Below are 12,854 nucleotides of genomic sequence, written 5' to 3'. Positions count from 1 at the left end.
TAAAATAAAGTTAATAAGATTGCGGTGATGATTAAATGAGTTAATGTATGTAAAGTCCTTATAACACAATAAGCACTACATTTTTTTAAAAAAATAAGTTTGAAAAATTAAGGAATTCAAGGCAGATTTTTATGTTGATTGCTCTAGAACACTTTTTCCTCCAAATGTAAGGTGTGTCAGAAAGCTTATCCCCTGTGATTCTGACAGTTAACACAGAAGGAATACTTGAGGAGAGCCACCTTTACTGAAGAACATGCTTTGATTTGACATATTATGTTCTGTGTAGTCCTGCCTGCCTACAGGTCTTAGAATCAAGAGACCAAATATGCATCTTACCTGGGGAATATTAAAAGTTGTAGTATCTTTTTACCTCCATACAATAGTAATTGTTCCAGTCCTTCACAGAAATAATTTAACTTGTGAATACATTGCTTCTCAAGAGGGGGAAAGAATAAACAAAAAATTCTTAGCTACTATGCTTTGGAAGCAAATGTTGGCACTGTTCAGAAATGTTGGCAGGTGTCTGTTAGTCTTAGATTCTTTCCAGAAGTTGAAATTCAAGGATAGTAGGGTCTGAGAAGAAGGGAGTTTTCCTCTTTTATTATTTGTAAATTTTCTTGGCAAGAAAATGAGAGAGAAATACAGGAAAACCACATATTCTTCTCATATACCATTCATTTAACTCTTGTGTTAAAAACTATTTTGAGTTTGTCATAAAACTTTGGAAAACATTTGTCATTTTTATTTTCTAAGTGTTTTTCTTCCATACAGGAACTTGGCATTGATGGCGACTAATTTGTGTGTTTTTCTTTTTTTTCTTTTTTTCCTTTTGCATGCTGTCCCCTGTGTTGGAACTCTCAATAGAGAGTAAGTTGGTTCAATATTTGTTGGAAACCTAACTTTATTGCATGACTGTGAAATTAACCCTTTTTCTCTATTTTCTTTCCCGAAGAGTTCATGCAGTGTTGGAACCTTTGCAATCCACGAAATGCTATCTGCAGTTACGCAAACTGTCATTCTGTTTGGAGATGAGCTTTTTAATCTACTAATTAATCTAATTTGATTATGTTCTTCTGTTCTATATTTGATGACTGGCACACCTAAGATATGGGGGCTTCCCTGGGGCTCAGTGGTAAAAGAATCTGCCTGCAATGCAGGAGACCCAGATTTGATTCCTGGGTTGGGAAGATCCCCTGGAGAAGGGAATGGCAACCCACTCCAGTATTCTTGCCTGGAGAATCCCATGGACAGGGGAGCCTGGCGGACTGCAGTCCATGGGGTCACACAGAGTGGACACGACTGAGCGACTGACACACACCTGATATAAGCAAGGCTGCCTCAATTGTAATAACACAAATATTACAGTTCTTTTCCCAGTGAACTACAGTTGTGAAATATGTAGGATTATACATTGAGTCTGTTGAAGGTTGATTTCATTGAATTATTAAAAAAAAATTCCCGAGTTTCACAATCAGTTTTTAAAAATTGAGTTCTAACCTCTTCATATGCACTTGCTACTGTTCTGCTAATGGTGTCCTGTAAAAGGAGACAGAGCAGTTTAAGGAGCAGTGATCTCAGCTTTCTCTTCTGAAATCAGATGTTTAGCCCAATGTTTTACTAGTATATCCGCTTTTCTCTTTCTCCTTTAATCGTAGATAAGGAAATGGGAGAATATCAACATCTATCTGACAGTGAACTCTTTGTGTTATAGCAGTCACATGAAATTTTATGCAAACTTCCAATGTATATTTTGGATGAAGATATGTGTGTGTGTGTGTGTGTGTGTGTGTGTGTGTATGCATAAGCATTTTGAAAAATAATAGTATAATTCTATATGTAAAGTACTATTAGTACACATTTACAGTTTTATTCAGCTATACTCACATTTTATCTAATCAAAAGAAACTTCTACTTAGGAGACTCAGACACGTCTTCCTGAAGAAAATAGCAGTTCAGATCTTGACAGGAACATAAACTTTGGATTATATCAGGATGAGAAGAAAGGGCCTCCTACAAATGACTACCCTGAGTCCAGAGAAGTGGGAGATGTCAGAAAGTTTATAGTAAAGAAAACCTTGGCTGTAGTGAAAGGAAGGTCATCCATATCTTCCCTTGCATTGAGAAAAGGGGTTGGTTACCAAGGTAAATTTTACTCAACTAAAGGAAAATTCTTACTTTTAAGGGAACTTTTCCTATAGTTTAATCAGACAACTTTTTAATTGCATCCTCAGCCTCTGATAACTTAAGATTTGGTTCTGACTGGTGGCATAAGACTGAAATAGAGCCATTGTTCTCAAATGCTATGTATTCCAGATAGGAAGATAGCATATATACAGAAAAAGTCAAAGAACACTGCAAAGGCAGCCCAAGTACCAGTTGCAAATAGGGATGGACAGTGGCTGTTGTTTAAAGATATCCAAGAAGCTGTTTGGCTGGGACTTGAGTGGTAAACTTTCTAGGGAGTCACGTACTTTGTGTAAACAGAAGGATTAGAGAGTGATAGGAAATCAGGAGTGTGTGGGATACGTGTTTAGGGATGAAGACTTTATGTTGCCGAATTGTCCAACATCAGTCTGAAGAGTTAGAACCTCGTCTAAGCATTTGAGACATTATTCTGTAGACAGTGAAGGGACATTAAAGAATTTTGTTTCTGTCAAAAGAGTGATGTCACCATCTGACAGAAAGAAGTCTGAGTTGGCCTGCTGTTTTGTAAATAAAGTTTTACTGAAACAGAACTGTGTTCACTTGTCTGCATAGTGTCTGTGGCTATGCTATGATGACAGAGTTGAAGAGTGCAACCCACATCATATGGCCTGCAAAACCTAGAATATCTGCTTTCTGGCCTGTTAGAGAAATCCAGACTTGAGGTCAGAAATGCCTGGTGCCTACAGTGATGTTGTGATCGACAGATTTGAGTAAGGCCAAAAGTGAGAGCTATCATAGAGATTATTATGGGGCCTAGAAGGCTAGATCAGAGAGGCTCTGTCAAGGAAGTCATAATTTCGATGAAAAGCGAATCAGGATGAAGATCTAAGAGATCTCCTCACATTCAGGGTGCAAAAGGGAAATGCCTGGTAACAATGAAAAAAGGGAGATAAGAGGAAAAACGGTGTCAAACTATGGAATGGCCAGGCGTACTAAGCTCATGAAAAAGCTGTGACATTTCTCTATTGGAAGGTAATTGATGGGCGCAATAGGATGGAAACTGCAGGCAGAATTCTTGAGACAGTGTCTTCTGCATTGGGAAACAAATAATTCTGGTTGAGAACAGAAGAGTAAAGATAGAGGAGACCATACTTTAGAGAGCAAGAATACAGGTGGAAAGACTAGTCTTAGAAATAAAATTGGCTCTTCCTTGGAGAAAGAGTTATTATAAGGATAGCTATAGAAGAAATCAGAGTGAGGGGAGAGTCAGTGGAGAATTTTATCATGAATGGCAGTCAAGTAGATGAAGAAGTTGTCCAGTTATAGAGTGTATGGAACACAACTAAAAGCCAAGTGACTTAGCCATTGATGAACTGTGGAAACCTTGAGCAAGTAAGTCCCTTAATTTTCTAGTTCTCAATTTTCTGAGAATCAGATAAAATGAGAGAGCTGACTTAGGCATTCTAATGCCTTTGATTTTCGAAATGGATTTTGGTATAGTGAAAACTTAAAGTTGGAATCCTAAGGAAAATAGGCAGCAGTTGAAACAGTAAGAGTGAAAGTGAACTGGAGAATTGGAGAGTGTTGTGCTGGCCCACCAGGTTTAAGGGACTAGCAGGAAGCCCTGATTTGTCATGTTTGTTATAATTCCCGAGGTGTAAATAGTCCCAGATGGCTGATTTCAAGCCACCAACCATCTCACAAAATTCCTGAATATTTAATGTTTGCCTTTGTAGGCAGGTACTGACTAACGCCAGGACGTCACTGGACAGATTTGCTAGTTAGAGTGAGTACTAGGTTAGATACATGTATTTGTTACTGAGTAGGTCTGTTGAAGTCCCTCAGGCCCTGAGACAGTTCAGTGAAGCTGTGGTCCAAGTGGTTCTGGTAGGGTAGGACTGGAGTTAACGAATCTGCATTGTGATTAAGAACAGTGTTGAGGCACAGGTACCTACTGCCTTGAGATCAGAGATAACAAATTTTAGGTAGTTGTACTTTCTGCTTTTACAAATAGAGTCTTAAGCAAAGTGTATTTTTTCTAAGGCTTCCCAGGTGGCACAGTGGTAAAGAATCTGCCCGCTAGTGCAGAAGATACAAGAGATACAGGTTGGAGCCCTGGAGCAGAAAGATCCACTTGAGTAGGAAATGGCAACCCACTCCAGTATTCTTACCTGGAAAATTCCATAGACATACAGGTCTGGCGGGCTATATTCATTCCATGAGGTTGCAAAGAATCAGACACGACTGAGCGCATACACACAAGCACATCTTTTTCTAACTCAAATTAAGATGTTAAAAAGCTTAGTTACAATTCTGATAGATAAAAAGTCCTTCATTTCTTAAATAAGAGAAAAAACAGAAATTTGTGTATAATTACATAAAGGAAAGAAATATATATTGAGAATAAAATCTTAATTTTAAATTAGCATACTTACTTTGAACTTAACTTTTTTAAATCATAGATTTTATAATCCATTGGGATTATAAATTGTCTCATAATGCAACATGGCTGACATTGTCTTAAGAACTTTTCCCTCTTTATGTAGAAATAAATTGTCCAGTATGATATTGAATTTATTGATGAGATATAACCTTATTGTATGTCACTTGTAAGTATTTTTAATTAGAGAAATCACTTACAAATTTTAGTTTCCCTAATTTTTCTTGAATCTTATAAGAAGTTTAAAACTAGTAGATTAATATTGGAAACAAGTATAAAACCCCTCAGTAGAAATGGAGACTAATAGCATGCCATCTGGTTCTTTGTGGAAATCATTAAAATGTAGATGTAGATTTGTGTCCTGATTTTATTTATTTTAGGCACAGGTATCCCAGGTCATTTAAGGCTTCCCAGGTGGCATTAGTGGTAAAGAGCCCGCCTGCCTGATGCAGGAGTCGTAAGAGGCGTGGATTCTGTCCCTGAGTTGGGATGATCCCCTGGAGGAGGAAATGGCAACGCACTCCAGTATCCTTGCCTAGAGAATCCCATGGACAGAGGAGCCTGGAGCGCTACAGTCCATAGGGTCACAGAGTCAGACATGACTGAGCAACTGAGCACACAGGTCATTTTAAATTACTTTTGGGGCAGTTTTAATGAATAATACATCTTATACCAAAGAATTTTGTGACCACTAACACTGTGAAAACTAAGAAGTGTCCAGTTAGCCCATTATGTTAAAAATCATCTTATATATTAAGGTAGCTGTCAGCATAGTCTTCCTCTGATTAACTCACTGACACTTCAGAGAGCTGGGGGCTGGTGAGACTATAGGTAGTTTCTTGGCCTAAATTCAGGTAAAATGAATTTCAGTTTAAGCTGTGGCATCATTGACAACCTTAGGTGTGCCAGCCATTATGGCCAAAGTTTCTTTACCAAGTGATGCTGCATGGAATAGCTAATTGTCGAACTTCAGCAGAAGTTGGATAACAGTTCAAACGTACTCTTGTATCACAGAGTCCAGTGAAAAGCGAGAGATTGTTTTTCCGCTTGGCTGCCAATCGCTGTGCCTCTGATTCCTATATTCCTTTCTATTTCAGTTTTGAATTGATCATAGAGGTCAATATTTGCTCCTTTTTCTTCTCCTTCCCCCATTTACCCCCTGTAGGTATTCAGCATGTTTTTGGAGACTCTAGTGGACTTCATACAAGTCCACAAAGATGATCTTCAGGATTGGTTGTTTGTACTGCTGACTCAACTACTTAAAAAAATGGGTGCTGATCTGCTTGGGTCTGTTCAAGCAAAAGTTCAGAAAGCCCTCGATGTTACAAGGTAAGATTTTTCTTCATATATTTCAAGTTTACCCAGTAGTAATTAAGAAAATTCAGTTTTTGTGTTGAAAGTTCAGATTTCTGAGTCCTTTCAAACCATCAAGACTTCATGAGATCCATTTGAAAATTGTTAATAATGTCCGTTTACATGGTATAATTTGATGCAACATAGGTTCTTAGTTCAAACATTGCATTTAATCTATAAAAAATTTCATTAACATCGGTTGAGTAATTCAAGGTAGCAATTTATTGTAATTAAGATGTAACTGCAAAGTAAAGGATTTTATTCAATCTAATATAAAGATTAAAATATTTGCTAAACTTAAAAAGAATGTTTTATTATGCATTCTTTTTTCAAAGATTTTGAACCAATAATACATTTCTACTTTCTTGTGTAGATTGTTGAAGTGACTTATTTTAAATATCCATTTACTAAGTTGAGATGAGTCTAGAATTCAGATATTAGGTATGGAAACATCTCTGATACTGTTGAACTTTTCCCTGAACACATTTTCTGATTAAATCTATAACTGAGGCAGGAGATCATTATTTGCTCTAGTGTTGCTTTTTAACCCCCTACAGGGGGTTAAATTTATACTTGCAAGGTATAAATTCAAACATTCTGATTCTTCTGAGAGTAGCTTTTATTGTATTCTTTACCACATAAACTATACCACATATAGATATGCTTCATGCATGCTTTCTAAATGACATTATGATTTGGTATTAAAAATAATCTGTTAAGTTTGCTAAAAGCTTACTTGCTGACTTAATTTTTTTTTGCTTTGTTCTTTGCATATTTCAGAGAATCTTTTCCAAATGATCTTCAGTTCAATATTCTAATGAGATTTACAGTTGATCAGACCCAAACACCAAGCTTGAAGGTAAAAATTTGAGGTCTTTTGAAGACATTGTAAGGAATTGAAGTATTTTATTCATAAAGTTAATGTTTGTATTTCTGTCACATGAGAAGCTGTTCAATCAGTGGATTTTGTTTTTATAAACTTTCAGACAGTCAAGCCAGCACTTCGGGACCAGCTTCACTCTTTTTGGAGCTCCAAGGTTTTATTGGTTTTGTTTTAATCTGCATTATTTCTTTTCTTAACTCTCTTTACGAACTCTGCAGTGTTTCCAATAATGTTTGTATGCATCTGTATATTCAACTACTAACCATTACGAGCCTCTAAAGCATGCACGGGTTTGATTTCAAATGTTACTTGGTGCCAGATTATCTTCCGGAGAAGCTTACTGGGGACTCATAGTTAGAAAGCAACACAAGTATGGCCGTCTAACCCTAAGCTGTTGTGCAAACTCTCTCTATAAAGTCTTTTCTCATTTTATGTTTGTGATTTCCCAGTCCTTTTTTTTTTTTCTTCAAAGTTTAGGAGTTTGAATAGGTATTCTGTACAGAATATCAGTTTTGCCTGTGTATTTCAATTAACAAAAATTTTTAAGTTTAATCTCAGAGCTGTTCTCCAGTTCTTCTTAATTGAAACAGTAGCTTTTTTTTTCTTCTTATAATGTGATATTTCTGATGTGTGCATAAGCTTTAGATTTGGGATTAGCTTTCTCAATTGTTATTAGCACACATTTTCTAATAATTTATGTGGAAACTAGGTAGATACCGATTTTTTGTTACAAATAATTATTTAACATAGAAGAAAATATGTACCCCTGAATTCTTTACTAAGAATAGTTTTATTGAGTTTTCTTAAATGAGATTAACGTCAGGGAAATAACAAGCATATGTACATTTACAAGCCTTGAATTTCTGCTCTGTTCTGCACGAAATGTTTCTATAAGCATTATTGCCTTGGATTGATTTCCCTTTTAAGTTTCTGAATATGATTTTGCCTTAAAGTCACAATTATGTTTCTTACCAGGGTTGACATGTACTCAACATATGTTATTTTCTCAGAGCTGCTTTGTGAAAGAGGTTCCATCTGTTTTGATTTTTAAAAGTGACCTGCAGAAGGAGAATAATTTACTTGATATTATTGATAGATATTGTTTAAACTTGTTATTCATCCAAGCCATTGTGCTAGGTATTCCTGATAATTTTCTGTCATTAATATTTATAATAACGTGATGAACTGTAAACTGTGGAAAGAATTATGATTTAGGTACTGGTGGTAGGTATTCAAATGGTATTGAAAACATATAGAGTGGTTACATGGGCCAGTAGAAATGGAGGTCTGAATCATTAGTTTTCAAAATAAGGGTTGCTAAAGGCCTGAAGAGAAAGACAATGGGAAGTATAAAACTAGTTTCCCTATTAGGAAATGTCATACTGAAGACTGGAATCACAGACTGTTTCTCTGAAAGTCATACATACATACACATACACATATGTACGTCGCGGTGACGTCCAGCTCTGCAACCCCATGAACTATAGCCTGCTAGGCTCTTCTGTCCATGGGGTTTTCTAGACAAGAGTACTGGAGTGGGTTGCCGTTTCCTTCTCCAGGGGATCTTCCCAACCCAGCGATCAAACCTGGGTCTCCTGCATTGCAGGCAGATTCTTTACTGACTGAGGTAAAGAATATTTACCTCATATTACCTCATATTTATGAGGGAATATGTATGTGTATATGACTTTTAGAGAAACAGTCTCTGTAAATATGTATATATCATAATCTGTTATATGGACATAGGTATGGCTTTTATATATTATGCACACGTATATACATAAAGCTGTAGGGGAAAGTCACTGTAGGGGAAAGACACCCACAAATTAATGTCTTAGGATAGCAAAAAGGAATTTTATTGGAGCTGTATCTTATGCCGAAAATAAAAGTAACTTTGAGATGATTGACAGGATTAAGAATTAAAAACTTAACAGATTATAGAAAAACACAAATAACTTCAGTATGAGATTTACCAAAATTCTTTATTTAAAAAGTGCTGGATCTTTCAGATAAAATTTTATTTCTCTCACAGACTATCATGTAGCCAAATGTCAAAAAGGAAGCAATAAAATAGACAAAGAGGGCATACAGAGTGATTTTATTTGAGTAATATTTTTCAAATAAATGGAACTTTTTGACTTTTGAGTTTCAGAAATATGTTTAGAATTATACACACCTTAGCAACTATGATGTTTTTCCTCTCTGAAGAAGAATGCATGTTAATGTTATTAAAAATACAGATGATGTTTATAACCTTTTGAAATATACTACCAAAATATAAATTTTCAAATGATTATATATGTATTATGGTTGTTTTGCTTATTTGTATAGTAAACACACCTATTCTATGAAACTATTTAGAAACTTTACATGCCTCTATAAATTGCCAAGACATGGTACTAATTAAATCTCACATAGTGCAAATAAATATTTTCAAAAAACAAAATGCATTGATGTTTATTCTTTGATTTACTTTAGCTTTCTTTCAGCTGGTCTTACCAGTAGAAGATGACGTGGCTTAAAACTCCAGAATGTTATGTGCTGCCATAATTTAGATGGGCTTGCTACTCAAAATTAACCATACATCTCTTTCCCTCTTCACTGTATGATTTACTCAGGATGGTTTTGGATTAACTTAAAAAAATTTTTCTTACACTTACAGTTACTTCTTAAAATTATTTATTATGAAATGAAGACAATAAGTTGATGCTTTCTGTCTTCTTTAAACTGGAAGCAGAGAGGGGAAAATGTTCAAGAGTCAGAAGTTTAACTTATTACTGCTATATATTAACTTGACATAGTACTTCCCAGAGACCTTATTTGGATTGAGTGAGAGAAATGATCAATAATAAGATCAATAATAGGGGATGAAGGAGTACAGAATACCTGATTACCTTAATCTTTGACAATATTTTTTCAAAGTTGCTATTTTTAATCATACATTTAAACCTTCCTTTTTCTAAGTCTGCAAATCAGCATTTAGTATGTGTTTAGAGTCTGCTGTATCCAAGGACTGTGCACTCTGCCAGGTGCCATTTCTAAAGTGCACTGATAACGTCTTAGAGAATCATTATTTAGAAATCTAGAATGTTAGACGTGACTTTAAAAACAGTGGTTCTCTAACTTTTTCTACCCTGCTATACCGAGAAAGGGGGGATTATTTAATAATGGCTGACTCGAAGGGTAAAGAAGGCTGCATCTAAGAGAGAAGCGTATGTGCTTTGCCCCACCTCTTGCTGATTTCAAAGCCTGCATCCTACCACACTCCTACCTGCCATGCCACCCACATATCAGGAATTTCTAGGAGAATAGTAAGACTTTTAAAACTCATATATTATACTTATTTTATGCAAATAAGTGTCTCTTCCCCAGTGGTCCTTCTGTAAAGCTTTTTTGTCACATTTATTTTGAGAGGTGGTTCTAGCAGTTGATGGACCTATTAAGGAACCTGGTCTCATTGGAACCTTAATGTATATTTATCAAAAACCTGTATTGCCCACTTTGATTATCCACTTGATTACCCACTGGATGTATAATACCTTATTTCCAAAACTCTTTGGTTCATTTCCCCAAGAGGCAGATTATCCTTCAATGTATAAAGACTGGTTCCCGGGGAGATCTAGACAAGAGTCAGTTCTAAGCTCTGAAGGCAGACTAAAGGAGAAGTGTCTAATCTTATCAAGAGAGTCTTCAACAATTGCTCAAAGATGGGTAATAAAATTTATAAATTCTGCTATGTGTGGGAAAAAAGCCACATTATCATATACTTGTACCTCTGATAGGTAGGTGGTTGTATGTATAACTTTTCTTTTGCTGTTAATGCTTTTTCATTTTGTATTTGTTAAAAAAAAAATTATTACCTATCTATTTCTCAAGTGTTCTTACTGCCTAATGATGCCCAGCTGATTGTCCTCTCTCTTTGTGCATCCCTGTATAGGTGAAGGTTGCTATCCTCAAATACATAGAAACTCTGGCCAAACAGATGGATCCAGGAGATTTTGTAAATTCCAGTGAAACTCGCCTGGCAGTGTCTCGAGTCATCACTTGGACAACAGAACCCAAAAGTTCTGATGTTCGGAAGGTATGTTTTAGTTTAAGATTCAGAAGATAAATTAGAAAAGCAAATCAGTCATTTTAGATTGCCAGTTAAGGAAGCTAATATTTTCAGGATGTTACCCATTAGCATAGAGTTATTTACCTGGTGATACAAAGATCTTTAAAAAAAAAATCCTCTCTTTTAAATTTTATCCAGTTAATGTGACTATAATTTTCAAACTTAGAATCAAAAATAGCTGTCTTTGACACAGTCCTCCTAACTCTATTTTTATAGCCATTCAGAATTTTTTCCCTTGCATTTACCTATGTATTTCAAAAAAGAGTTTGTACTGTTTCTTGATGTATTAATTTTGGGCATTATTTACTGACCTGTTGATAGATTCAGTCATGTGTATCTATCTGTCTGTCTGCCTTTGTAAATGAAGATTTCACTTTCCAGTATCCTAGCCTATGTCTTTCCCCCATAACCTTCAAAATACTTATGAATCAGTTGTTGGTAATCAGTAGAAAAGATTTAATTTTGACTGTGGAAGTATTAATTCTTTCACCGAGTGGTTAATTACTGCCTCCCTCCTTATGGCAACTTTGTTTGTCCTAGTGTTAATAATTTGCCTTGGTTTTCATTGTCCTGTTTCTCCCCCCAACATATTTTTTAAATGTTAATAGGTTCAACATCTCTGCCCCATGCTCATGGCTGAGATTTTCCATATGCTCAAAAACACTGGTTCTTTCTTTTCTGGGGTGTTCCTTTCTAGACCCTCTGTTCTCTTCACCATCTTCCTGAGATTCCTCTTCAACCCTAATCATTCGTTTCTTGCATCCTGTATCTGGCTCTACTGACAGAACCAGAGTAATCAAAACAATATGGTACAGACACAAAAATAGACACACAGATCAATGGAACAGAATTCTGAGAGCCAAGAAATAAACCCATGCACAAATGGTCAATGTGTATTACTATGATAAAGTAACCAGGAATATACAATGAGGAAAAAAATAATCTCTTCAATAACTGGTGCTGGGAAAACTGGACAGCTAAATGTAAAAGAATGAAATTAGAACATTCCCTAAGACTGTATACAAAAATAAACTCAAAATGGATTAAAGACTGTTAGTATCCTAGAGGAAAGCATAGACAGAACACTCTCTGACATAAATCGCAATAGTGCTTTTTGGTTCCATCTCCCAAAGCAAAGGAAATAAAAGAAAAACAAATGGGACCTAATTAAACTTAAAAGCTTTTGCAGAGCAAAGAAAACCGTAAACAAAACAAAAGACAGGCTATTGAATATGGAAGAAAATATTTGCAAGTGACTGATAAGGGATAAATATCCAGCATATATAGACAACTTGTACAACTCAACATCAGAAAAAAAAAACACCACAGCTTAATTGAAAAATAGAAAAGCTGAATAGACTGTTTTCAAAGAGAAAATGCAGATGGCCAACAGGCAAATAAAAAGATGCTGAAAATCACTAATCATCAAGGGAATACAAATCAAAACCACAGAGATATTACCTCACACCGGTCAGAATGGCTGTCATCAAAAAGAACACAGATAACAAGTGTTAGCAAGGATGTGGAGAAAAGAGAACCTTCATACACTGGTGTTGGAAATGTAAATGGTTGCAGTCACTGTGAAAACAGGTCCTTAGTTTCAAAGAACTAAAAATAGAACTACCATATGACCCAGCAATTTCATTCCTGGGTATATATCTTAAAAAAAAAAAAGGCAAGAACATTAATTTGAAAAGGTATACACACACCAGTGATGTTCATTGCACCATTATTTACAGTTGCCAAGATATGGATGGTAGCAACATGTGTCCATCAACAGATGAAAGGATAAAGAGGTGATGCATACACGCACACATACACACACACCATGGAATACTACTAAGCTGTAAAAATGAGCAGAGTTTCGCCTTTTGCAGCAACATGGTTGAACTTTATGCTAAGTGAAATAAATCGGACAA

The 12,854-nt window shown here is 35.7% G+C and overlaps 1 protein-coding gene across 23 annotated transcripts in view; it reads left to right on the top strand.

Moving 5' to 3' along the window:
• Window positions 1-12,854, top strand: part of CLASP2 (cytoplasmic linker associated protein 2) — a 188,135-nt gene that overhangs the window by 147,691 nt on the left and 27,590 nt on the right. For 21 of the 23 annotated variants that reach the window (XM_068982068.1, XM_068982067.1, XM_068982066.1 and 18 more), the window contains 3 exons: window positions 5,751-5,914; window positions 6,719-6,797; window positions 10,759-10,902. In XM_068982068.1, coding sequence (XP_068838169.1) covers window positions 5,751-5,914; window positions 6,719-6,797; window positions 10,759-10,902 — 387 coding nt within the window. Of the gene's footprint in view, window positions 1-864; window positions 868-5,750; window positions 5,915-6,718; window positions 6,798-6,924; window positions 6,976-10,758; window positions 10,903-12,854 lie in introns of all 23 variants that reach the window. The other 2 variants (XM_068982065.1, XM_068982071.1) reach the window with 2 other exon arrangements.

This window comes from Capricornis sumatraensis, chromosome 10, assembly GCF_032405125.1.
Source record: "Capricornis sumatraensis isolate serow.1 chromosome 10, serow.2, whole genome shotgun sequence".
In the NCBI taxonomy this organism is placed as follows: Eukaryota; Metazoa; Chordata; class Mammalia; order Artiodactyla; family Bovidae; genus Capricornis; species Capricornis sumatraensis.
The sequence above is the reverse complement of the archived record's forward strand: the minus strand, read 5'-3'. Positions and strand labels throughout refer to the sequence as shown.